General features: G+C 34.9%; 1 protein-coding gene across 1 annotated transcript in view; it reads left to right on the top strand.

Moving 5' to 3' along the window:
- LOC119076462 (D(2)-like dopamine receptor) overlaps window positions 1–26,721 on the top strand; it is a 104,023-nt gene that overhangs the window by 72,747 nt on the left and 4,555 nt on the right. The window contains exons 3-7 of the mRNA XM_037183229.1: window positions 4,417–4,482; window positions 7,616–7,782; window positions 11,919–12,138; window positions 13,143–13,275; window positions 13,651–13,821. Coding sequence (XP_037039124.1) covers window positions 4,417–4,482; window positions 7,616–7,782; window positions 11,919–12,138; window positions 13,143–13,275; window positions 13,651–13,821 — 757 coding nt within the window. The remainder of the gene's footprint in view (window positions 1–4,416; window positions 4,483–7,615; window positions 7,783–11,918; window positions 12,139–13,142; window positions 13,276–13,650; window positions 13,822–26,721) is intronic.

Raw genomic sequence — 26,721 nt, 5'->3', positions numbered from 1 at the left:
GCTTTTAAACTATCAAAAAAAAACTTCTATTAACCTGTTACAAGCACATTAACAGTTTTACTATTCAAACTATTACTTCGTTTGATCGAAGATTTTCAGAGATTGATTTCAGAAATCTTTTACTTCATTTGTTTTAAACATGCTTTTTGCTTTATAAGACCGCATGAGTCAGACCCTGTCGTTTATTCTTGCTGTCGTTGTGGATAACGGATGACAGCCGTCTGTAACAGGCTGTCAGTCAATTTGAAACGTAGCAAATTCAATAAAATTTCATTTTTCTTATAGTTTGCTTATCTTTACATAATCGCGAGATTGTTGAACAAATTGAACCAATAGGTCTTTTGTAGTTTTCAATATAAAACTACTTCACGAAACGACCGTATTCAGCTGTGAAAATAGAGGTGTCGCTTTGGTAGTTTTCAGTTTAAACTAGTACTGCGTGACATGCTCTATTCAAGGTACTATTTAAACGTAACCCCACTTGCAAACAGATATAGTATTATGGCAAATGATTATCAGCAAATAATATTACACGCCCAATTATTTCGCCCGTTTCTCCCTTAAATTGAAAGTTTCCATTTATTTTATTTCAACAATTTATTATTAATGGCCTGATGCATGAGCAATTGATTATAAACGATAACCATTTTTGATAGAAATAAATATAAAGTTATGAAGCACAGGATTAATATGGCATTTCCATGTACCCTATCCACCTACAGACATACCGGAATAAAATCAATAAATTAATGTGACATTATTGTACAAATATTTTATAGACATTAAATAGCAATTTATGGGCTACGTACTGTAATTGTATGACTTTGGCTGGTGTTCGGTCTTGGCACGTGAATTAGTTGTTAAATATGCACTACTATCATAATGACAATAAGTATACAGAGGGAGCATAACAACATTCCATAATACAATATCAACACAGTCTTCGAAAGTGGCATTTTGAGCGGTGTTTCTAGGGACACGTTTCTACATTATTAGTTTTTTCAGCTGCTGTAGAGGTAATTAATTTCCCTTTCGTCGAACGGAAGCGGGTATCGTTTATTGATTTAATACTGCCCCAATAAACTAGACGATTGAGCTGATTGATTGTGTACGAAAATGAGTGTTAACATCGTCGACGTCATTTATTTGATTCAGATTAATAGTAATCCTATAGATTCGATAGAAAAGTTTCTGATTTTCTGTATACGTTTACGTAAACCTATTTTACCTAAATTGCATTTTCTTCTTGAATACTGTTATTGCTGAACGGAAAATTCTTTACTTAGGTAGATGGTTCAACCATAGCACTGTGCTATGGTTCAACTGAATCTTAATGGACTTAATGGTCTATGACAATGAGTTTAATTTTCATTAATAGACTTAAAGCCTACGTATCTTCAGCTTCTTAAGATGACAATTACCTGAGCCTGAGCTCATCGGGTATTTTGTCTTCGCTATTTCAGTTCTTTGCTCTACTGAGCACTTTCGTTGCCTCTTTTGAATCAAACGCTGCATACATCTCGATGAAATGGTTGTGACAATGTCACATAAAGTGCCGAAAGAAGCATTTTTCATTCGGTTGCATAAATGTCCCATTTTTTCACTCAATAACAAAAATGCAACAATGGCTTATATTATGGGGTTGTGTTAATCGTCATTTTTTCGCTAGGGCAGTCTGCAGTATCGCAAAAAAAAGTGTACTTTTCACTATTGGGGTCCTTATGTGACCTTGGTGACATACTAACTATTCCAGCACTAAATTCCGGCAATAAATTTCTTGATAACTTCAATAATTATAAAGAAATAATTTCTTACATGAGAAGGAATAAAAAGATGAAAGCCGAGTTTTGTATGAAGTTGTTGAGCCGAGGTCAAAATCACACTACAACGTGACCTTTCATTATTATCCTTTTTTTGTAATGGTCTTTGAATGCTGTGCTGTGATTTGTCAATCAAATTCTCTTGTTTTCTCTCGTAACCATTTTCGACCTTAGGTAGGTCATGTACACGTTTTTAGGGATGGGCGATATTGATATTGATAATCGATAATTATCGATTATCGATAATCGATTATCGATAATTTTTTTATCGAAAATTATCAAAAAAAATATCGATAATAGATAATAATTGATATTTCGATAATTATCAAAATATCGATATCTCGATAATTATCGAAAAGTCGATATTTTGATAGCTACTAAGATATGAATATTTAGATAAATCAATACAAATGCATGCAGTTTTCAGCTGTAACTCTTCAATTTTTCCTAGGATGATTATAGATTTGACAGAGATCTCGAAAAGTTGCTTAGAACAGTTTTTAATTTCTTCACAGTACCATAACTTTATTAGTATCAATTATTTTTGGAACTATAGAAATTTGATAATTATCGAAATATCGAAAATTTTTAGACCCGTACGAAGTACTGGGGTCTTATAGGTTTACGCATACGTTTGTAACACGTCGAATTGGACTCCCTGAGTAAGGGGAAACCTATTGTGGTTGTCCAGAGATGCCAAATCAGCAAGAAAAACATAGCTAACGCCGACCCGTACGAAACACCTATTCGTATCAAAAGCCTTTAATGTGAAACTCTTCATTTCTCTTACTTCATTTTCTTCTCTGCTGAAAAACTATTCTTCCTTTTAAATCACTTACATTATCCACTCTTTGCCTTGTTATCATATACAATTAAATTGCCGGAGGCAATATAGACAGCCCCGTACGAAGTCAAATTTCATAAATTCCTATTTAAACAGCTATATACCGCTATATTTACCTATATTTCACTGTAAATAAACATTTCACAGAGGAATATGCTATTATATAGCTCTATATGCCTGTATATAGCTCAATATAGCTGTATATAGGTATATATAGATGTCCATATATGGAATACCTGAAACCCCTCACACTTAACACATTATTTCCATGTTAACAGAAACTCTCTAAGCATCATTTTTCCCACTTTATATCACTTTTAATAAAATCCAATATGGCCGCCGGCAGCCATTTTGTTAGGAAACCGAAAATAGTACCGACGCTTTACATTTGTTAATACCTTTCAAACAAAAAAAATTCATGAAATTCGGTCAAAATTTACTCGAGATATTGACAAAATACTCCACGTTCACTGTACGGCCGAGTAGCCAGATAAGAGCTCACTCCAAGAGACCTAGCTCACGCTCCGGAGAACATAATTTCATAAACTTTTTTTTCCCTGATTGGTACGGTCAATACCTATGTAATAAAGCTAAAACAGACGAAATATGTTCAAATTTGGCCGACCTACAAGCAAAAACTGCTTGCCGCCCTGTGCCTGTTCCACACCAAGGGGTCTAACTCACGAGTCGGTCATCCGATTTCCATAAACTTTTTTTTTGTCGATCGGTATTGTAAATACCTTTTATTTGACGTATAACTTACAAGTTTAACGTTTAAATGTCCGGAGATATCTTCGAAAAACCGTAAAGCACTTATTGGGCCACAGCTCGGGAGGGGTCGATCCAAAATCACTCATCTTCGAACTTAGCCTGTCTTTTAACATCCGAAATGGAGAAATGTGAAAACACACGAGCAATTTTGAGTTGCTGATATCGGAATTTATGCTGCGTTTTCCATTGTTCTTATCAGATTACAGTGGGAAATGCAGCATAATTGTCGATCTCAGCAAAAGAAAATTACTAGTGTTTTTTCGGCTTAAAGGTCTGTAAAGTGAAAAGGCGTCACGAGTCGCAAACGCACATAACAAATAATCGTAAAAGTTAAAGACGGAAAATTGCAGCTATTCTGATGATGACTGAAAAGATAAATATTTTTTATAAGTTCTGTTAATGGGCACACTGCTATTACACTAAAATCATATAGAACACACCATTGCAGGGGCGCCGACTTCTATATATACCCCAAAGCAGCCAGAAAATCGTATAAAATGTTTATTTTATATTCAAGAAATGTATTCATTAAAAACTTCTTGAAAAAGAAGAAAACACCAGCGCAAAACTATTCGTGTCTCTAACAGCACCGATGGGACTACGAAAATAGCATTGCAATAAAAGAAAATAAAAGTTAAAAGCAATTTCTGGATCATTTGATTAGATTTCGAGTTCTACTAAAAAGAATTCGCTTTGTTGTATGTGAGCTTTAGCACACATCTAGATAAATGTATTCGTTTGAAGACCATCTAAATATATAAAATTATATTACCGGAGTATCAAAACACACACAAAACGGTTATTTATGTTGTTTATGTCAAGAAACACATTGTATCCACGTCAACGATATTCTAACTTACATTGCATTGTATATATATCCTCCCCACAAGGCTGATGGGGGGGATAAAACTTTAATAGCTTAAGTTTTTCTTTTCCAACATTTTTGTTTATTTCATTTTTTCCGTCTTCTTCTATTTTCAGGTTATTTTCCATTACAGTCCGAACACTGTTTAGTGTGGATATGTTTAGACGTATTATTTTGTACAGGTAAGACATGAATGATGTGTAATATCCAATAAGGTTTAAATTTCATTTTCGGAGAAGAAAAAAAAATGGGAAAATGTTTTAGAACTTTAGAAAGAGAACTTTAAGTTAACAACCAACGCGAAAATGAGCTTTCCAAAATTCTATTAATTAAAATTCTGTGTTGAATTCTCCAAAAGGTTCTCGACTTTCCGATTAAAATCCGCACTGAAAACCGAAACATAACAAACGATTCCCGGTTACTGTCTTTATGATTCTATGTGCCATTTTATGACACCAACTGGAAAGTTATACGCCTCGCTGATGAAGAGTGAAAGTAAATAAATAAATACAAGGAGTGAGGGCATCCGAATCAACATCTATACAACTAAATATATAAAAAATTAAAGAGAAGCCCACTGTCACGCTAAAGTGTTTCCGTGGGCAAATAATGATTGGCATCAACAAAAAATAATTTTCGTCAACAAAATTTTGTTGATTTTTTGTGGAAGTTGATATTATTAAAAATGTCATGCAGGAGGCAGGTAGCAGGGCCTGTTTTCTAAAAGCTTTATAAATTTCTAAAAAATTTCTAGAAATACTTTTTCGAGATTTGCTTTGCTAGAATAGCAAGAATTGAACCCTTGTCTTTTGTTCAGTACGTCAAAAAAAATCTGTTTCAGACCTCCCGGATCGTCGATTTAGTTTCTGTATCTCATACTAAACAATACTTTAAAACTTCATAACTGACAAAAAAAAATGATTCTGAGTTGCGCAACGCAATCAAAAATGCATGCGTTGCTGCACGTTAAAATGCGTTTCTACGAGTTTTCATGTGTTTTCAAATTTTGATTGTGTGACTGGGAAACAGTTTTTTGTCAATTATGAAGTTCTAGATTGTTTAGAATTAGATAGAAAAACGATATAAACATTCCTCTGGAAGTTCTGAAACCGATTTTTTTTGACATTAGTAAACAGGCTGTACACTGCGGTTGTAACCACTCTACCAACGAAACGCTCTTTCATTTCAAATATATTTTTTAACTGTAAACCATTTTGGTTCATAAAGTTCGTGAGTATCAATGAAAGTAGATAAGTAGGTATGGCCAGTCCATGCAAGTCGGAGCACATACGGATTTGCATGGCGCCACCTCAAACGAACTCATTTCTAGTGGAAATTTGCACTAGAAATGAGTTCGTTTGAGGTGGCGGCATGCAAATCCGTATGTGCTCCGGCTAGAACAAATTTGAACGTTTGGCCATACCTATCAATTTACTTTCATTGGTGAGTATGACTATTTCTTGTAGACTTTCGACATAAAATATATGTGAGAAATGTCAAAAGTTCACGAAATCCTATACTTACGAACTTCACGAAGCATAATGGTTTACCCCTCTTATTTTCAGTAAATCTGAAATGAAAGAGTGCTTCGTTGGGCTACTTTTATTTAAAACATTTAGCTTTGACGCTTTACCGATGATAAATCCCACAAAAACCTCAAAAGAGGAAGAGGTGACGCTAGTACTGTAAAAGTTAAACTTCCAAAACATTTGATATCAGTTTTGGTGACGCATTCAGCGCCTCAACGTAATCAATTTTGACCAAGAAAATTTTAACAAGAAAATATGTCAACGAGAAGTTTACCGATTAGATTTTACAACGAAAGTTTTCTTTTTTAAGGAAGTCGAACTAGCGTCACGAATCTCCGCTATCGCTTCGTTTCATGATAATTTCCTCTGAAAATTTATTTGAATAAAATTTCTAGAAATTGTATGCCGACAAACACGTGGAAAGTCCCATTTTATTCTATAAATATTATGCACGTATGACAAAGCGGTCGAGGCTTGCCGAGACGGCTTGTCATACGTGCATATTCTTTTTTATCGCATAAGCGAAAACGAGACAACAAGATATGCGAATGACACTTTGACAATTTACAGAAGAATAATGTTTGTTTATATATCCTAGGTGAATAATTTTTTCGGGGAATCACACCGCGTATGCGATAAAATAAATTATTTCTCTCTATTCTCTTATTCCTCTCCCACAATAAATGATGGAATTTGTTTATGTACTGTCCGTTTGACAAGAGGATCGCCACGGTTCAGCAGGGGGTTTTGAACATTTGTTTTTTACACGTTGGCACACGTGCTCTTGTCAGATTCAAGATTCTTTTTACGAAGGTTACGCTGATTATACTTTGTGAAAAAGGCCAATATCTTGCAAATATGTCACATCTTGGACAGAATTTGACACTGCAATATCTGCAACATGAAAAAACTAAATGTTCGAAACCCCCTGAAACCCCGTGCTTCCACCTACGTAATATACACAAACTAGGTGAGCCAATCTTAATTTATACGCGAAGAAAATGTTCACAGGACAGTATCAAAAAAATGTTATTTTTCATGCTTCATTATTTCATTTTGCTAAACTCATGAAGAAATGATATATAAGAGAAATATAGAAATAGAGATTGATAAAGTGGTACTTTTTGGTGGTGGCCGGTTCTGCAAAGTAACCGATACCCAAAATTCAGAATTCTGTCATTATTCAATTCGTGATTTTGGATAGCGTTTCAACTTGTAAAATTTAGCCCTGCCTGAAATGTATCAATCACTGAAAGACCTGTGTCGACACTACTTGCGATACAAACTTCAACAGGTCATTCGTTTTCTTCAGTTTAATATAATCCATTCCGGTTTATTATTTAAACGTCCAAGTGTCTTCGCTACTTCAACAAACTTTCACTCGATAATCTAAAATTCATGATCCCTAATCCTCAAATCGAATTTGCTATTCGCCTGGGGCATTAAACTCACATCAAATAGAAAAGAGAAATATGACACGTTCAACAAGTTTGACTCAAATAACTTCTCTAAACAAAAGATAGTTTTCTTATATCTCCAAAGTGCACCACTTTTCTTCGGAAAATTGATTTTGTAGCAATAGCAACAATCAACCCCAGTTGAACCTTAGTCAAGCAAACAGTGAAACACCTGAACTTTGCAGGCAGGGGTTAAACAATTTGTTGCTGATAATAATAGTTATAGTCGGATTAAGTGGTTATAAATGTGTCGCAAACTATATATTAAAATGAAATGAAATTGACAAATTTGAAATAATTAGTTTTCTCATTACAATTTCTCCACGCAGCTAGTATTATGCATCTGTGTACCATATCGATTGATAGATATTTGTCACTACGCTATCCAATGCGCTTCGGTCGGAATAAAACGAGGAAACGAGTGACCGTTAAAATAATATTCGTTTGGCTGTTATCGATTGCAATGAGTTTGCCGCTTTGTTTAATGTATTCAAAGGTGAGTCCTTTTCATTATAATTATTTTCGGTTTGTATGCATGCTAATTTCTACCTTTCATATACTACACGGCGAACATTTTCCGTAAGCCCATAGGGTATATGTATTTGTAAAATAGATCGAATACACTTAACAGTACATAGAACTAATTTAATGCACGTATTTATACATAATACAGGAGTACGACCGGCTTTGCTCGGGATTACTATGTTGTGAAAATTTTGAAATATTTTCGTCTAAAGAATATTTTCACGCGTCGAAACTTTGCTCATTAAGAAAATTTTTCTTTGTTTAAATAATGCAACAATGAAATCATGACGTGAACATGCAAAAGATTCACGCGTCAAATAACCCATGAAAATTTGAAAAATTGACCAGTCAAATACAATAGAAAAAATCACACGTCAAATACTGCACTTCTTCTTCTTCTTTTTCAGCCTGTTTCTGTCCACTGCTGGACGTAGGCCTCCCCAATTCTTTTCCATTCCGAACGATTAGTTGCCACTTGTTCCCAATTTGCGCCTGCAATTCTCTTTATATCATTACTCCATCTCTCTGGTGGTCTACCTCTAGGTCGTGTTTTAGGTGGTCTCCAGTTCATGATCTTTTTGGTCCAACGTTCGTCCGTCCTTCTTGCAATATGTCCCGCCCAGCTCCACTTTAAAGATGCTATTCTTTCCATGACATCAACGACTTTTGTTTGTTGTCGAATCCATTGATTTGTCATTCTATCTCTGAGCGTAATTCCAAGCATACTTCGTTCCACAGCTCTTTGTGGCACTCTTAATTTATTTTCGGAAGCTTTTGTTAACGTTAACGTTTCCGCTCCATATGTGAGCACAGGAAGGACACACGTATCGAACACTTTACGTTTCAGACTATTATTCATTTTGCTTTTGAAAATTAGCCTGAGTTTTCCGAACGCCGCCCATGCAAGACCAATTCTACGTTTTATTTCTGCAGTTTGGTTGTCCAGACCCAACTTCAATTTGTGACCTAGGTACACATAACTGTCGACTCGTTCAATGACAGTATCACCGATTTTAATGTCTCTGTCGTCGTCAATGTTTGTCATGATTTTCGTTTTCGACAAATTCATTTTGAGGCCGACTTTGTTTGACTCCTCATTCAGCTGTTGCAACATAATTTGCGCCTGATCTAGATCAGCTGCTATCAGGGAAACGGAGATTACTCAGGTACTCTCCATTTATGTTGATACCCATTTCACTCTGATACCCATTTCACTCCAGTCTAATTTCTTAAAAACACTCTCAAGAATCGATGTGAATAACTTAGGTGATATGGTGTCACCCTGTCGTACACCTCTGCCAATTCTGAATTTTTCAGTGCTTTTATGAAGTTTTATACACGACGTAGCGTTTTTATAGACGTATCGAATTGTGTTGGAGTATCTTGAGTCTACTCTGCACTCGTCTAATGAGTCCAATATCGACCAAGTTTCCACTGAATCAAAAGCTTTTTCAAAGTCTATGAATATCAAGACCACAGCAATCTTGTATTCATTGCATTTCTCAATTAGCGTTCTCATCACATGTAAGTGGTCGTTTGTGCTGAATCCTGATCTAAATGCAGCTTGTTCAACAGGTTGGTAGAAGTCGAGCTTCTTGGTGTTCCTCTTCGTAACTATTTTCACGAACAACTTGTAGAGTGTTGATAAGAGACTTATGGGTCGATAGTTTTCCAACTTTGTTATGTCTCCTTTTTTATGCAGCAATGTTATCACTGCATTTTCCCATGCTTCTGGTACTTCTTCCCATTGAAGACATTGATTAAACAAAGTCGTTATTGCACCCAATAATGAGTCGCCACCTAATTTAATGGCTTCCACTGGAACACCATCTTCACCGGGAGACTTTTTGTTCTTCATTTCGGCTACTGCAGCCTGTACTTCATCAATAGTTATGTCAGGCATATCTTCCGATCCTACATTTCTTATTATTGGTCTATCTTTGTTGGTATACGTCGGATCTGGTCGAACTGATGAGAATAAATCTTCGTAAAATTCCTTTGCGATATTTAATATCGCATTTCGATCCGTTTGAATTGTTCCTGTTTTGTCTCGTAATTTGAAGATTTCTTTCTTTGCGTTCGTCATTTTTGACCGTAGGACCTTCATGTTGCAATTAGCTTCAATTGTGTTTTGAGCCAGTTGGACATTATATTTTCTTAGATCTGATTTCACCGCTTTGTTGATAATTTTTGTCAAGTCCTGGTATTCTACCGAATCTCTTTTTCCGTCTTTTATCAACTGTACTCGGCTTGCGATCAGATCAAGAGTTTCTCTACTGATTTTCGACTCTTTCATTTGGACGGATTTGCATTTTAATTCCATGAAACCCATTATCGTTTCTACTATTTTGCTGTTCAATTCGTCCAATGTTTCGTATTGGTTGTTTACATCGTCTAACTCAGCAGTCATTTTTGCTGCAAATTCTTCATTTTGCGCGTAAAGTCTTTGTGCATCAATCCTTTCCTTTTTCTTTATCATCTTTGCTCTTTGAAAGCGAGTGTTCACTACTGCACTATTAGAAAGTTATTCACACGGTAAATAAAGCGTGGAAGTAAAAAAAATTCATGCGTCAAATTACGCGTGAAAGTTTTACAAAAATCAAGAGTTAAATTACGTATGAAAGTAAAAGAATCATGCGGCAAATAACGTATGAAAAAATAATGCGTCAAATAACGTATATTATTATTATTATCCATTTATTTCAAGAAAAAAAATATAAAGGTCACAGTTTCCTTTCTCTAATTATTACATAAAAAAAACATTAAAGCAAACGTTAACAAAAAGAATAAGTCAAAAAAGGAAAAATTAGCCTGCGTAGCTTCAATTCGCAATTTTAACGATTCAAAGAAGCTACGAAAAACGTATATGAAAGTGAGAAAAAAACTCGCTCCGCAAATAACGCGTGAAAGTGAAGAAACAAATACTCAATGACTTTTCCTATACCAATACCAAGCTCCAATTTTCCTGTGCTCCTATAGGGGCACAGAGAATCACTAAACTTTATATTATAAATAAACGCGGTAGTTGAGATTATATTAAGTTCTCTACGTTCGTAAATTGAATGTGTATCTTATAATGTTTAATTAGTTGAATAAACCGCAAGAACTTAATCAACATCATGAGTGAATAAATTTTTTTTATTTTTAGAAAATAGTTTTTGGCTTTGATAGCATGGGCATTTCATTCTCCCCGGGTAAAACTTTTTCCTCTATTATTATTTGCCACAGACAGTTTTTTTTAGCTTTCTTTGTTGAAATATTTAATTATTTTCTCCACTTTCTGCTAGAAATAATTACATTACTTTGGGGAGGTAGGTCTTTCTCCGAGAAAAAAAAAACTTTGATATTTTAAGCATTAAATCTGTATAATAGAAGAGGCAGAATGACCGGAATGGAATGAAAATTAAATTTGTATTTTTAGTTCAAAATTATTTCGAATAGCGAAATTATTGTTCGTGCGCACAACGACCCAATTATTTTACAAAAACGCTGCTTTCACTGGCGTGTCATTATAGTGGAAGTGTCGAATGTTCGGTAATTCTGCGTGACGCAATTTGTGAATCACCTCATACAGGTGACAATTTTCTTTAAAGTTATTTTCTTCTCTTAATCCCGACACTGATTCCATTTGAAAACTTCGATCATTTTAACATTTCTTCGAAGTGTCCATATATTATAGAAACCAACGCAATGTTGGCAGTATACTAACAGAAATAATTAGAAAATAAGTGAACATTTAAGGGCAGCTTGGAATTTTTAAAAGCAGAAACACCGGGTTACTGTATTTCTACAATTTTATACACTGCAAGCAACCTGGCCCCTCAATTTCCGGTTCGAATTTCTGATGAATCAAGCTGATTCTTAATTTGAAAGACTCGGAATTAATGCATGGGGTATTGCTTCCACTCTGTCATACAAAGAATTTTGGCACAAAACGACCCGGCCCGAAATGTAGACCTTCGCTTCCAGAGATTGTATAATGATCATACACCTGTATCGCATGTCCTGATAAAATTAGTATTAAACTTGAAACCGCCAACCATGAACACTCCCCTAAAATTCGTTTAATTTTCAATTTTACAAAAATGAAAAATTCGTTTCTTACAGGATCACGCTTCGGTCCTTGTGAATGGAATATGTCAAATACCAGACCCGGTTTACAAGCTTGTCGGATCCATTGTGTGCTTTTACATACCGCTTGGTGTTATGTTAATTACCTATTGCTTAACTGTACGATTGCTAGCGCGGCAGCAGCAAAATTTGGGTGGCAATCAACAGCAGAATAGTGGCTGGTCAAGTGGATGGCTCGGTCAAGCTCCTGCTATAGGTATGTTGCTTTTAATCATCGCTAATTGTATGGAAAAACGTGACTCTGATTTGCACGGTAATTTTGAAAAGATCTTTAGGATTAGATAAGATTTTAAAAAAAGCCAAAATCCTTTGAATACTTTCGACCACGTTAGTTGAGCTCGGGACATATTGGATATTATATCATTGATCTACCGATTGAGCTATCTTGGACCTTTTTAGGAGTAGTTAAATGCTGGATGGGGACATGTCACAATAGTGAATTATAAGAAATATGAAATTTCATTCAATCAAATATAGCTACGTTAAATTCAAGTTGTTTTTTGTAACTTAAAACAGAAACCGTCGGCATCACATGAAACTTCATTTTTCTCATAATTCACTAATGAGACATTTAATTTTTAAGAAAGTCGGGCTTATATCACAGTACCTATTGGCGAGAAACACATTTTCCTACTTTACCTGTTTTACCACACCTCCCAAGTTCCAATATTGAGAATACCACAAGTAACATCTTTCCGTGCGAGAATAGCAAATGAAAGCAAATGGAAAGAATATGCACAATTCAATGGATAGGAAGTGAACGGAGATTTTGCATAGTAAACAACATTTGACCCTCATTGCATGTATTCTTCGTCGCTTTTTCAAAATCCCAAGCCCAAACATAATACGATTCAACACTATAAGCGGTGTACGATTAGAAACGACTTGTCATCTGTTTTCGATAACAACGATAAAAATGAACATCAGACTTTTAGAGATTAAATAGTAAAAAATGTAGTAAGACTATGGAAGTAGTAGATTTGGTATTAAATCAGAAGAAGAAGTAGATTCTAATCGGTTTCTTGCCGATTATAAAGGAGTATATTTCTGCATTGTCAGACGGACACGACCTATAATTGTTGGCAAACTTACCTTTTCAGAGCTTGTTGTAGTTGCCAGCTTGAATGTTCAATCGCAAACTGTTCGAATGGCTCTAATCGTAATGTTATCAGTTGAAGTTTTCTCTCGTTTCATTTTCAGAACGTAGATGTACATGGCGGCGTCTACTGAAAACTAGTCTTCCGTCAACACCGAGTCATGCTCACTCAGCCACATCGACAGATACCGAACTGTCTACTCTCGATACACATGAACTCTGGCTGCCAGACTCAAGGTAAATTTCTTCAATTTCTCACACGTTTATTTATCATCTTAGAACTGGAGAAATGTTTTCTTCATTCTGTTTGTTCCGTATATGGTCTGATTTGCATGAATGAATAATGAACACGCGTTTCCAAAGAATTGTAAATAAAATATTCAGACACCGAGCACACACACGAGTATGTACAACCATTTTCACTTGTTCAATGTTTAATTCAATTGAATGATTCTTTTGATTTAAAAAAAATATATTTTATTGTTTGCTGCGGGAACATTTTATTCTTTTCGTTCTTTCTTCTCTCGTGTGAGGCGTGCGGTTGAATTTTGAATCACTCTGCCAACGGCATATGTGTGAGCTAAAACATAATTTAATAAATATTTGCTTCAGCATTCCAGAACCCACTCCATCAACGATGACTGCACTACATCAGTTCGGAGCCGAAATGCTAAAATTATCTCGAGGGTTGGAATCCGTTTCAGCCGTTGTAACATCATCGCCGCCAACAAAACCGAATTTAAATACTGTAGAACGTAGGCCCACGGCTGTAGTACTGAATAGGTAAATTGAAAATATTTTTTCTCGTTTTGTTGTTGTTGTGGTTGTACTCATGTATACCATACATTTACCACATTTTGCATGCGAATATGAATTTCATGAATTTCATATTCGCATCCAATATCATGATACACATCATGCAATATGAATTGTGACATAATGTGTGCAGTGCAATAATGCAATTGGCCGAAATTAGATTAACATAATTTTCGAAGTTACGTATTGCACGATTTTCCCCATGGATCGGAGTCAGCGTTTTCGTCCTTCAGTTGGGTAGAAATTAAAAAATGAGTTTCAGAGCTTTAGGCATGTAAAAAAACAAAAAAAAAAATTGTGGAGATTCATCACTGGCATTTCATTCTGATGATGGAAAGATGTGAGGCATCAGGATGCAGAGCATATTTTTTGGAAACATTCTCTTGATTCATTGATTTTGTCGAATTTTCATGTTTGAAAATGGGAAATCTTTTTTTGTCAGCAAAATTATTCTTTTTATCAGCAAATTTATTCTTTTAGTTCAGCAAATTTATTGCTATTGTGACCAAATTTAATTCTTCGTCTGCAAATTTATTTTTTTGAAGCAGCAAATTTAATCTTATTTTGTCAGCACATTTATTTTTTTGCAATCTGCAAAATTAAATATTTTTTTAGCTATTTTTTAGCAGCAAATTTATTTATTTCTATCAGCAAAGTTAATACTTTTGTCAACAAATTTATTTATTCGTCATCAGCAAAATTAATTGTTTAGTTTAGCTATTTTTTAACAGCAATTCTATTGATTTGCAACAGCAAATTTATTCTACTTTTGTCAGCAGATTTATTTCTTGTCATAAGCAAAATTAATTGTTTATTTTAGCTATTTTTTTTCTATTTTTGGTGAAATGGATTTTCATATATGCTTTTCGTCACTAGTGGTGAAATGGACACCAAAACCCAATGCTTATCGAGCAACACCTCTAACCATTCGGCTATTGAGATATATAATCGCAGTGTAACAATTTTAAAAAGTTCATTTTTCGCAGCTGGTTGCAGAAAACGTTGTATGCAACACGTTGTGAAAGTGGTAGTTTTTGTCACATGCTTCGCTCGCTTCGGACGTTTGATAACATTACATCTAGTGACACAAACTACCACTTTTCGCAACTAGCTGCAGAAATTACTATTTCACGTCTTACGTCAACGTAAATAGTTATTGACACTACACGGACAATTCATTTCTTTTTACGAAATGGATACCAATTTTCATTGCACTTAAAAAGCGTTTTAACACGCCGGAACGAAGCGGAGCGAAGCGGAGGGCCGCAATGCGAGCCGGGCGCCGGAACGGTGTCGGTAACTTAGGAGTTAATTTTTTTTCTCTCGCATCGTCTAAAAATTAGTCTGTGTAATCCATTGCCCATAAAGAGCGTTTTAACACGCCGAGCGATCCGTAAACTTAGTTAAAGTGAAATTATTATGAAAGGTGTGCATCCTAGAAATTACGCATAGCGAAATTACGAAGCCCCATTCAAATCGAGGGATAAATGCTTTTTTAGGCACTAGGTGTGTAGATTGTCACTCGATACCGCAGGTCGAGCGTGACAATACACATCGTGTGCCTAAAAGATCTATCACCGAGTTGTGTACAACGTTTTTCGCAATAAAGGCAACGGAAAGTTCTACTTTTCGTCGCTTGTTGAGTTGACGTTTTCGTGTTAGTGGTGTTAGTGATATAATTTTATATGTCCTACTGCGGGACATATGCTGATTGAAGATAGTAATTTTCCTACTTATAAAAAAATAAATTTGCAATTGAAACACTAATAAATTTGCTGACAAAAAGCAATAACTTCGAGGTATTAATTTTGCTGTTCGAAGGCATTAAAAGTGCATATTACAAAACAATAAATTTGCTGACTACAAAGTAATAAATTTGCTGCCAGGGATTTGCTGCAAAAGAATTAGTTTTGCTGCTTAAAGTCAGTAATATTGCTGCTCAGAAAGCAATAAATATGCTGTTCGAGTACTAATAAGTTTGCTGAAAATAAGACTAATTTTGCTGATACAAAACACTAAATTTGCTGATAAAAAAGATTAAATTTGCTGATGAAATAAATAATTTTGCTACTAAAAGAATAAATTTGCTGACAAAAAAATAGATGCCGTTTGAAAATACGTGAAAATGGTTTCAGCGAATTTAGATAAATCGAATGACGTCTTGGGTAAATGCTAAGTTTAATAAAATGCTTCAAAACTTTATCAATTTTCTACATTTTCCATATTTTTCCAAAAAAAAAAATCGCAAAATTTTATCTTAAAAACGGTGCCTGCTCAAAACCGATAAAAGCTTGCCCGTGACCACATCACTATTGTGATATAGAATATTTGGAGGCTTTTCCATTTCTTTTGTTAAGACAGGAGTTGTGATTTCCATTGTGAAAAGAGTACAGGCACACATGAATTAAAATTTGGAGACTTTTTGACTTCTGACGTACGAATGTTAATGCTAGGAGCAGTGCCATGTCATAACTTTTGAATGGTATCTTGAAACAAATGAAGTTAATACAAGTTCTCCTAAATGTACTAGTTCTAGCTCACAGACGTTAAGGTGACGGTTACTTGGCTTCGTAATATTCATCACTTCTATTTGCTCCACCATCTTCCCATTTCTAGATCTAAGAAAATTTTGAGGATTTCCCAGTCATCATCATTTCTTCCGTATCTTCATATGACTGTAAGTCGATTTCTAAATACTCAAAATTACTTCATACTCCACAGTCTTCCTAAAGGAAGAACTTAAAAGCTTCGAAACAGGATGTCATTTACTATTAACTGTTGCATTTAATGCACTACGGGAATAATTAACATCTGAAGCTTTTATGTGACAACTTCAAATTCATTGATTCCCAATTTGTGTCGCGCAAAGTTTATTCAAATGTGAAGGTACTGGTTCTGGTAGTAGGAGCTCTAGATTCTTTTGTTGTTTCAAGATACTATTCAAAAGTTATGACATGGCACTGCTCCTAGCATTAACATTCGTACGTCAGACGTCAAAAAGTCTCCAAATTTTAATTCATGTAAGCCTGTACTCTTTTCACAACGGAAATCACAACTCCTGTCTTAACAAAAGAAATGCAAAAGCCACCAAATATTTTCTATGTTAAGGCTATGAATAATGATGTGGTTACGGGCAAGCTTTTATCGGTTTTGAGCAGGCACCGTTTTTAAGATATTTTTTTTTTTTTTTGAAAATATGGAAAATGTAGAAAATTGATAAAGTTGTGAAAATTAGTCGTTTGGAACAATGGGAGTAAACCATTATGCTTCGTAAGGTTCGTGAATACGGTAATTTTTGAAATGAACTTTTGAAATTTTTACCATATATTTTAGGCCGAAAACACACGAGCAATTTTGCCTTGATGGGATAGACAATTATGCTGCTTTTTCCATTGTAGTCAGATATTCACCACAGGTCAAACAATGGAAAACGCAGCATAATTGGCGATCCCATCAACGCAAAATTGCTCGTGTGTTTTCAGCATTTTGACGAAATTGTACGAAATCGCAGTACTCACGAATTTTACGAACAATAACAGTTTACCCCAAATGATCATTAAAAAAAAATGTGCAGTGGTGGAATATGGCAGATAGATGGAGCACGTTTTATCCAGAGGCACAGAAGAAAGCTTTTAATAACATTTATGCAACACGATGTTTCTCATCGCGTGCGAGAAAACTTTTCTCGCACTGAAACGAGAAACATCGCATGCATAAAACGTTGTATGTAACTGGATGTATATATGTGTGAGTGTTTTCTCGCACTTTGATGTTCTTGTCTTACTCGCGTTGCTCGTAAGACAAACGAACATCGCGTGCGAGAAAACACTCACACATATACATCACGTTACATAAATAACTATTCCCAACTGTCGTACTAAGTACTCGCGTTGCTCGTAAGACAAACGAACATCGCGTGCGAGAAAACACTCACACATATACATCACATTACATAAATAACTATTTCCAACTGTCGTACTAAGTTTGCAGGAAAGGTCAATCAACTTTCTGCCAAAATTTGCTGATTTTCAGCTGATTAACTAATACAAACAAAACTGGCTCTGCATGTTAATGTTTAACTTTATTCGGTTCGACCACTCATAACCAGTTTTGTTTGTATAAATGAACCAGCTGAAAATCAGCTGAAACAAACTTAAGCTACTTGATTGTCCTTTCCTCGTACTAGAAATACTGTTATGAGCATTTTTAATTCAATGCAAGGCTGGAAACTTTGGGGAGGTCACGCAGATCGCCATTTTATTAGATACGCGGAAACACACCACCTCATATACAAAAAATTCACCATATCATCACGGCGACGAGAATCATCAGAGTAGGTTAACTTTTGTATGAAATCCGCCATTTTATCATCAACTGTGGTGTGTCACCAGCATATCTGTATCTGCGTCACCTTCCCAAAGTTTCCAGCCTTGAATTCAATGGTCTACGACACTTCCATAAATAACTTTGAACTGGCACTTCCGAATTTTTTCAATAACTTTTGTATTTGCGTTGTTAGACTTCTAATTATTCGATTATTATAGAAGGACATCCGCTCACGGGAGACATTTCAAGTATACAGCTTAAAACACTGTAGAATAAATTTGTTAAATTGTCTTACGCCTTCCAGGGCTGTGGGACACTCAGGTTAGCAAATGTACTAAAAAAGGGCTAGTCATCTGAAATCTAACAGTAATGACAAAAATAAAATTTCTTTTTAATGCAAATGAAGTAAAAGATTTTTAATCCTGAGACTTTCGTTGATAATTTAAACAAACGAAGTAACAGACTTTATGATTTTATAGCGATTCTTAATAGAATTACAAAGATTTTTCTTAGGTCATATTCAAAGGGAATTCCAACCGCAACACCTTTAAGACCTTAAGTTTAAGTACCATCCAGTTACACACACATACTTATGCACAAAAGAACATACCACTAGCAACCTTATCTTAGCGAACATTTATGTTCTGTAATTAGTGTTCATAATTGATTGACCCAATGCATACTTCATTCATTGTGTGAAGGATACTCAATACTCTCATAAATACATTATACTCCATTAATTTCCCATAGAAATACTATAACGTGTTTCACGTCATTTATTCTATTATGATACATGTGATACATGTTTTTAATAGATCCCTTCTATTCTCACAAAAAACAGCATACACACACATACACATCCACACTCACACACAATACGTATCCGATACGTGGAGTGTGAATTTGCGAAAAGTTTGCTGCCATACACATTATATGACTTGTACATTGTCTTGTTCAACATGAAACGCAAGAAATTAGTTACTCCATACTACACACAAACCATTTTACTAACAGCATCAACAAATGCGAAAAGGAAAGAAAAAAAAAATGAAACAATAACGAAGGTTATAACCATACAACCGCCCACATTGTTTGAGTTTTATAGGTTAATGTGTACACTCGGAGAAAGAAAAATTTTCCGGTTCTGGATGAGACACGCTGGAACGGCATGGCATAATGGAACACTGATATGTGAATGTGAATGTGTTCTTCCGCTGAAAATCTTTAAATAACTCAGGTAAAGCGAGGGAGTTTTGGTTGGAAACTCTATAGGAATCATATTTTTCTCAGTGTGTATGAGTGATGCGTGGCGAATAGGAAGGAAATTCAGGCTTTTCCATATGCTTCGTAGTTTACAGAGTTGTAACGTTACGATAATACTATCAACGATTTTATGGTGGATAAATCGTTTTTGACGTGGAAAAAATTCTGGTGTTTATTCGGAAAGAATTATGGTTGGATATACATGGGTCCCTTTTCATATATATACAAACAACATGTGTATTATTGTAAGTTATACAGTCTTGTGTTTTGGCTTGCACTTACTGCGTAACTTGGCGTGCTATAAACGAAAAGCAAATAGCACCTAATATACCATCGAATAGCCACCTCTCTATATATACCCACGACATAATACTTAAATAATAAAATTAGTCCTAAGAAGGCATAAGTTATGCGATGTACAGCACAGTGTATATATATAGTCTATACACACTTTCACTCGAACTGTTAGCACAGAAATATAACATTCATTTGTCGGAAGGGAAAATAGAAGTCCGGATTATGAGAAAACTTATTAGCAATATTATTCATTTCACTTTATGTTTCGGTATGCTTTCCGTATTGGGGAATGGGAGAGCGCGTCGCACACAGGATGATGTGGGTCGCAATTGTGTGTACACATTTTTCGAAGAGTGCGACAATTCTTTTCATCCATCGGAATAAATGAATAAAAAATTTTAATGCTCAAAAGAAATATGGAAAAAAAAATTTGCTTTGCGCAAATGAATATGTTTTGAATAATAATCGGCCAACAACTGACAAGTATACACATCCCGAGTCTTTTCGCGTCTTTGCTACGCAAGCATATCAAACCGAAAATAAAATAAATATTTTCGGAAATTTATAATAATCTCATTGGCGTCTGAAGTAGGAAAACGAAGGAAATGTAAATGGAATTTGGATTCTTTCTTTTTTTGGATGGTATTAAATTGAAGGAAAATAAGAAAAGGTTTCAATAGCCATAGTTCATCTGCTATGGAATACATTATTTATATACGTACTTACACATCCGTTACACATTCCCTTTTACCCATTACTAAATTGAATTACTATCATTACTATACAAAGTACACAGCATACATTGTAGGTGGGTCGTCTGAAGACAGCATTTTGCGCAGTTTTAATGGCTAGATCATCCAAATTTAATTACACCTTAACATTTAGGTGGCCTGTAGTCAGGTTCAGACCTATGAGCTGAGCATTCGGGGTTCGAAGTGCTGTCCGTAGTAATTTATTTGAAATTAAGGACTTTCTTAAATTATATTCATTTATTCATACAACAACCGAAGTGCTTTTTTAGCCTGGACAGCTCGGCTTGTGTTCGAGGATCGAGACTGGCGTAGTCCACCAAAAATTGTTATAGTCCCTAGATGTCAAAAATCGATTTTAAAAATTTTAAAAATTTTATTTGCAACTTGCGACAAATCATAGAAGCTAAAATTTCGAGTTTTCGGCCTCCCACCTATTTCGACCTCTACCAAAAAACTTCTTTGAGATTTTTGCTGGCTTTATCACTCATATTCTACTAATTGGAGTCCAATGCAACAGAAACAAATAAAATCTGGAAGAAGTTGTTGGAAAAGTCTTCTTCGTGAACTTTGCCGTCCATGAAAAATTGTGGATGTTGAACTTGAAAATTCGTAAATTCATCAGGAAAGCGATTCAATTTTTGCTCAAGTGGGCTTACACTCTTGGGAATGTTGTAGGCTATCCAGAACAGAAACGTTTTTGAAAATCATCTGAGAAACATTTGTGCCGTGAGTGTTTGTTTGGCCTAAAATCGGGGCAAAATGCCTCAAATGAGAAAATCGAATTTTTGAAATATGCACGAAAAACATTATTTTTGATTCATTTAATTGAAGTTAATATCTGTGGTCACTTTTCGATCAAACAATTTAAAATCGAAGATACTTTTTCAAAAATTCGATTTTCTTAATTGAGCCATTTTGCCCTAATTTTAGGCCAAACGACACAAACGTTTCTCAGATGATTTTCAAAAACTTTTCTGTTCTCGATAGCCTACAACATTTCCAAGAATTTAAGCCCACTTGAGCAAGAATTGAATCATTTTACTGATTAATTTACGAATTTCCACTCAATTTTTCATAGTCGGCGAACTTTAGAGAGCTTCAGTAGAATACCACTGATAAAGCCAGCAAAAATCTCAAAGAAGTTTTTTGGTAGAGGTCGAAATAGTTGAGAGGCCGAAAACTCGAAATTTTAGCTTCTATGATTTACCGCAAGTTGTAAATGAAATTTTTAAAATTTCTAAAATCGATTTTTGACATCTAGGGACGATAACAATTTTTTACTATGCTGGTGCATGTAATAAGGCTGTTACATGTATAGGCAATAACCTTTACATCACTCGCATAGTAAAACGTCGTACTACACACGGAAAATAAAGTTATATCTCGTATCACGATGAGTAAAAGTACCTCGGGCTGCCGCCCTCGGATACTTTTTCTCATCTGGATACGAGATATCACTTTACTTCCCTTGCATAGTAATGTACTATTGTGGACTATGCCAGTCTCGATCGTTTATCCATCGCACATCCCTATTATGCTATCAACAGGTATATGAAAAGATAAGCCTCCTCGAATTGCGGAATAGGCATAGACAACATACTAATAGACAAAATTCATAATGCATACGTTAAGTGCATGGATTCATAGAAGGTGCCCAAATACAGTTAAAATCGTTTAAGGATTTGTTTCACACCAAAATCAATGTCCTACCTATGAACTTAGGTCACTCGTCAAATAAGCAGCTCCTTCCTGGTTAACTTATCCTGGTCATACACAAAACACTTGACGGTACCACAGTTTTTTTCGCTACATTTTCTTTGCTCCGCATGAAAAACCAAAGAAATGATACTTGAACTTTTGAACGGCATCTGCTATCGATAAAGAATTCGGAAATAAACGACAAGCTCTGGACTAATTCGTCAACAAATGAAGTAATAGATCCGAAAGTGAAACTGTCAACATATCCTTGAAAATCATTGATCTTTTACATCCACTGCTCGTAACTAGTGGCGTAAAAACGTTTTCACATCATAACTGCATATTTACGACAATTGTAATGCAATGAACGAATGTATGCGAATTTAATTGCAAACGGAAGAGGTTAAGTGTTTTTTTTTGTAAAAATCGATAGGATATTAACCTTGCACCATAAAACTTCCAACGTGACACATATAGGAAAAAAAATCATCTAATTAACTGTAATTAACATAAAAATTATGTCATAAAATTTACATGACTTTGTTATCCCGCAGAGTAAAAGTTAATGGTTGATATGGGGTTGTAGCGATTACCATTGTAAATGTATAGGCGTAGGTGTTTCATATTAAAAAAAAGAAAAAATTTTGTCCCAAAAAATGTTTTTTTTTAGAAATGTTCAATATACTGACATCCTCCTACACACCTTTCATCAGGGTCTTTTTTGATTAATTCAAATTGCATTTAGAACGAGTAAGCAATATGCTGTGGTTAATGTCCTGTACTATAGCAAAATGTGTTTTAAACCTAGGTTCTGAAAGAACAGGCTAAGACACCTCTGAGTTGATCACGAAGGCAGAGGCACTTAGCGCCTCCACGAACTTAGAATAGAATTTTCTGTGTAATTTATATGGAAAATATCCACTGAACCGTGGGTGCCAGCTGATTTCGTAAGTGACTTAAGCTGACTACATAGAGGTTAAACAAGTGAAGTAAAAGATTTGACATTAACACTAAACAAAAGAAGTAATAGATTTTATGTGATCGCATGGCGATAAGGAATTGTCGGGTTAGGAACTTTTGGTAACAAAAGAACAAAAAAATTTAGCAAATTCCGATGAATTTTCGCCAAGGCTTCCATGTGACCTTATGTTTAATTGCTGAGAACTGAACTTATGAGTAATGTTTCTAACTCTTAACAACAGAAAATACTTTGAAACAAATTTATTTTCGGAACTGATTGTCTATGAAACTTTGTCTGCAATACTGTGCAATCAAAACATTTTTCCCAACTTGCTGCATGAATGAATATTTCAGTGGTGCATTGTATTGTCTTTGTTTAAATGAATAGTCTTATCACCAAAATTCGAAAAACATACAAACTCTGTATTTACGTGTTCCAGAAACTCTGTTTGAGAAAACTTTTTCGCAAATTTTCTCAATTCAATAGCCTCTGGCCTAAGCAAAGCAACAACAAAAAAATAATCAAATTCTAAAGTAAAGTAAACGTAAGTAAACGAAATGAGACCTGAAGTACATATGAAACGATAAACATAAAACATTTTGTACAAATTCGAAAATATTACCTTAAACCAACCGACGTTCTTTACCGCAATTCCCTAGCTATACCTTAAGTCTTTAGTTTGGCTGGCTTTGAAACATATTGCACACCGCGATGTGATCAATATTTCACGAGATGGGTTTAGTTATAGTAGTGTAATATCTTCTAGCTTTGCAGCGACACACAGCCGCAGCAGGGCTAAGCTTGTATATGGAAAATATATTGAAAAATATATTGCATTTTCAAAGAGATTCCATATTTTACAATTTGAGCAAATAAATTTATAACGAAAACGATATTTCCCATTGTGATGTGCGGATGACATTATTATTTATATGTATGGTATGCATAATGCGAACGAATAAAAAGAAAATATGAATGGGTAAAATGGCATAGTTATGCTTCGCGTCGCGTACTCGCTTGTCGTCCTCATTGTCTCGTCTGTAATATAAAGTTTAATGTTTGTTTCTTCGATGGTTGTTTTTTTTTTGCTTGTCTTTTAAAGTGCAGCCAGACGAAAAGTTCTAGAAATTTGAAATTTGGAATTCTGACGAAAAGTTAGCACGAACGCGCGATAATTTTTCACTTTCGTGCGTTATTTGACGCGTCAAATTTATTTTTAATGCGAAATGTTTTTGATGCGTGAAAGTGTTTTTGTGTAATATTTTATCAATATAGTAATCCCGAGCAGAGCCGGGGGTACTCCACTAGTATTAAACATGTTTTATACTACACAATCGTTCGTTTTATTTATTTTGCTTACGAATATAAAAAACGAGACAATATTTTGTCGTCTCTGGTTTTATTGCAGTTAGAAATGCATTAAACATTCAATAAATTACATTTCTATACGTTGGAGTCTCGGTTGGAGCGGAATTTACAAGTTTTTAATTTGCAGAAAATTTTATTGAAATTTTCTTTTTGTAAAGGGCTTTCTTGTAGCTGTATGCTCCATACGGCCATACAAATTCCGTTTTGAATGGATATTTTACGCTGATAAAGGATCGTTCATAAATTACGTAACGCAGCTAGTGGGATTAGGAAAGTATAAGGCATCCATACATTTTTTTGACATCATCATGAGGGATTCTTTTGAAAAACAGCCTACCGAAATCGGACGCATTTTCTATTGGAATTTTTTATATGTGCCTAGAAAGGACTTCGACCCTAGAAGCCAAAACCACTTTCAAAAAAATTCTTCGAAGTTTGTGTGGCTGGTCAAAGGTGAGCACATAAAACTCTATTTGGCTCAAAAGCTCATAAAATTACCTTTCAAATGATACCCCACACGACCATGTACATTTTGTGTACCTCGAGAAATTTCAGTAAGAACAGTGTACGTCTTCGGTTAAAAACTTTATCTGCACATATTTCAGTGTGGATGAATTTTAAACCCAATAAGACCCTATTCGGCTCAATAGTACATGTGATTACCTTTCTAATGACACCCCACACGACCCTGTACGGCTCGTGTAACTGGAGCAATTTTTGTAAGAAAGTGGTTTTGGCTTCTAGGGTCGAAGTCCTTTCTAGGCACATATAAAAAATTCCAATAGAAAATGCGTCCGATTTCTGTAGGCTGTTTTTCAAAAGAATCCCTCCATACATTTTCCGTGACGAGGAGATCCTAATTTTTGAGTTACGTAATTTATGAACGACCTCTTAGACAGTGGCATTCAAACACATAGTCGGTTCTAGACAATAGTTATTTGCATCACTTGGATTAAAACCATGAAATTACAGTATTCGTGTGAATTCGTATGCCGAGAGAGTAATTTTTGCATAAGTATGTATGTTTCGTTGAGACGAAGTCGTATTCAAAAATAATTCTCTCGGTATACGAATTCACACATATACTGTGATTGAGTGGTTTCAATCCAAGTTATGCTCACAATTTTACACTCGTAACACCATGAAATACACAAATAACAAAACCAAATATAATAGACATCGTTCATGGTTGAACTTGAATGTATAGAAAAAGAATGAGACTAAAAACGAAACCGAAAATACGCGATATAAAGCCGAACGAGTTGATCGTTCGATGTGCATCACACTACTCGTTGATACGGAGAGTAAGCTCCGCCTTCGTATCAAATTTCTCTCTTTGACGAATAACATAAACAAACTCCAGTATTAAGGAAAACATCGCCTGGACCCCTAGACCTGTTTGCAAGGTCTGCTGAGAGAGAACTAAAAAAGTGTGGTTTCCGATAACTTTTGACGTGTGATATTCAGTGTTTTCATGGTTTGGCCAGTGTAAAACAATAAAAATGCGAGTACAATGCTACTGGGTATCAATGGTGTATATTTGATGAGTTTTGCCATAATGTATTCTCCTATTGTATCGGATAATGGTCCTATATTTGGGAATCATGAAATGATATGAAATGAAAGGTAATGACGAGACGAAACCAAATTTAATTTTTAAGATAATCTGGTTGGCCTGGTGACGAGAAAGCTGAATATTTTCCTATGTTTCCTGTTTTCCTGCACCTCCCAGGTCAGAAAATATTGTCATTCAAGTTACACATTAGACTTTGCCAAATATGACGAAATAGATACTTATGCAACCGTGTGAAATACATAGCATATACTGTCTTATATTTTAACTTTTAATGGTTAAATCCAGGAACAGGATTAACGAATTATAAGAAAAATGAAATTTACAATGTTCCTTGTTACAATTTACCAATAAAAAACTTCTATTGACATCGTCAAAATAACGGAGGCAAATCAACAAAATTTCATTTTTCTTATTACTTGCTAAAGTTGCATGCATTTAATTATTAATATACCAGAATGAAAGGACATTAACATGAGCGAAGTATATGCAATACCTCGACAGTGTTTTGTCTGTTGAAGAAAGAATATTAAGTAATTGATCATAATATTTGTAACAGCACTTAACCGCATTTAACTTGTCGCATATTTTATTTGTTGTTATTGTTTTATTTATATCGCAAGCAACTA

This window comes from Bradysia coprophila, unplaced genomic scaffold, assembly GCF_014529535.1.
Source record: "Bradysia coprophila strain Holo2 unplaced genomic scaffold, BU_Bcop_v1 contig_232, whole genome shotgun sequence".
Lineage (NCBI taxonomy): Eukaryota > Metazoa > Arthropoda > Insecta > Diptera > Sciaridae > Bradysia > Bradysia coprophila.
Note: the sequence above shows the minus strand (reverse complement) of the source record. Positions and strands in the feature narration are given on the sequence as shown.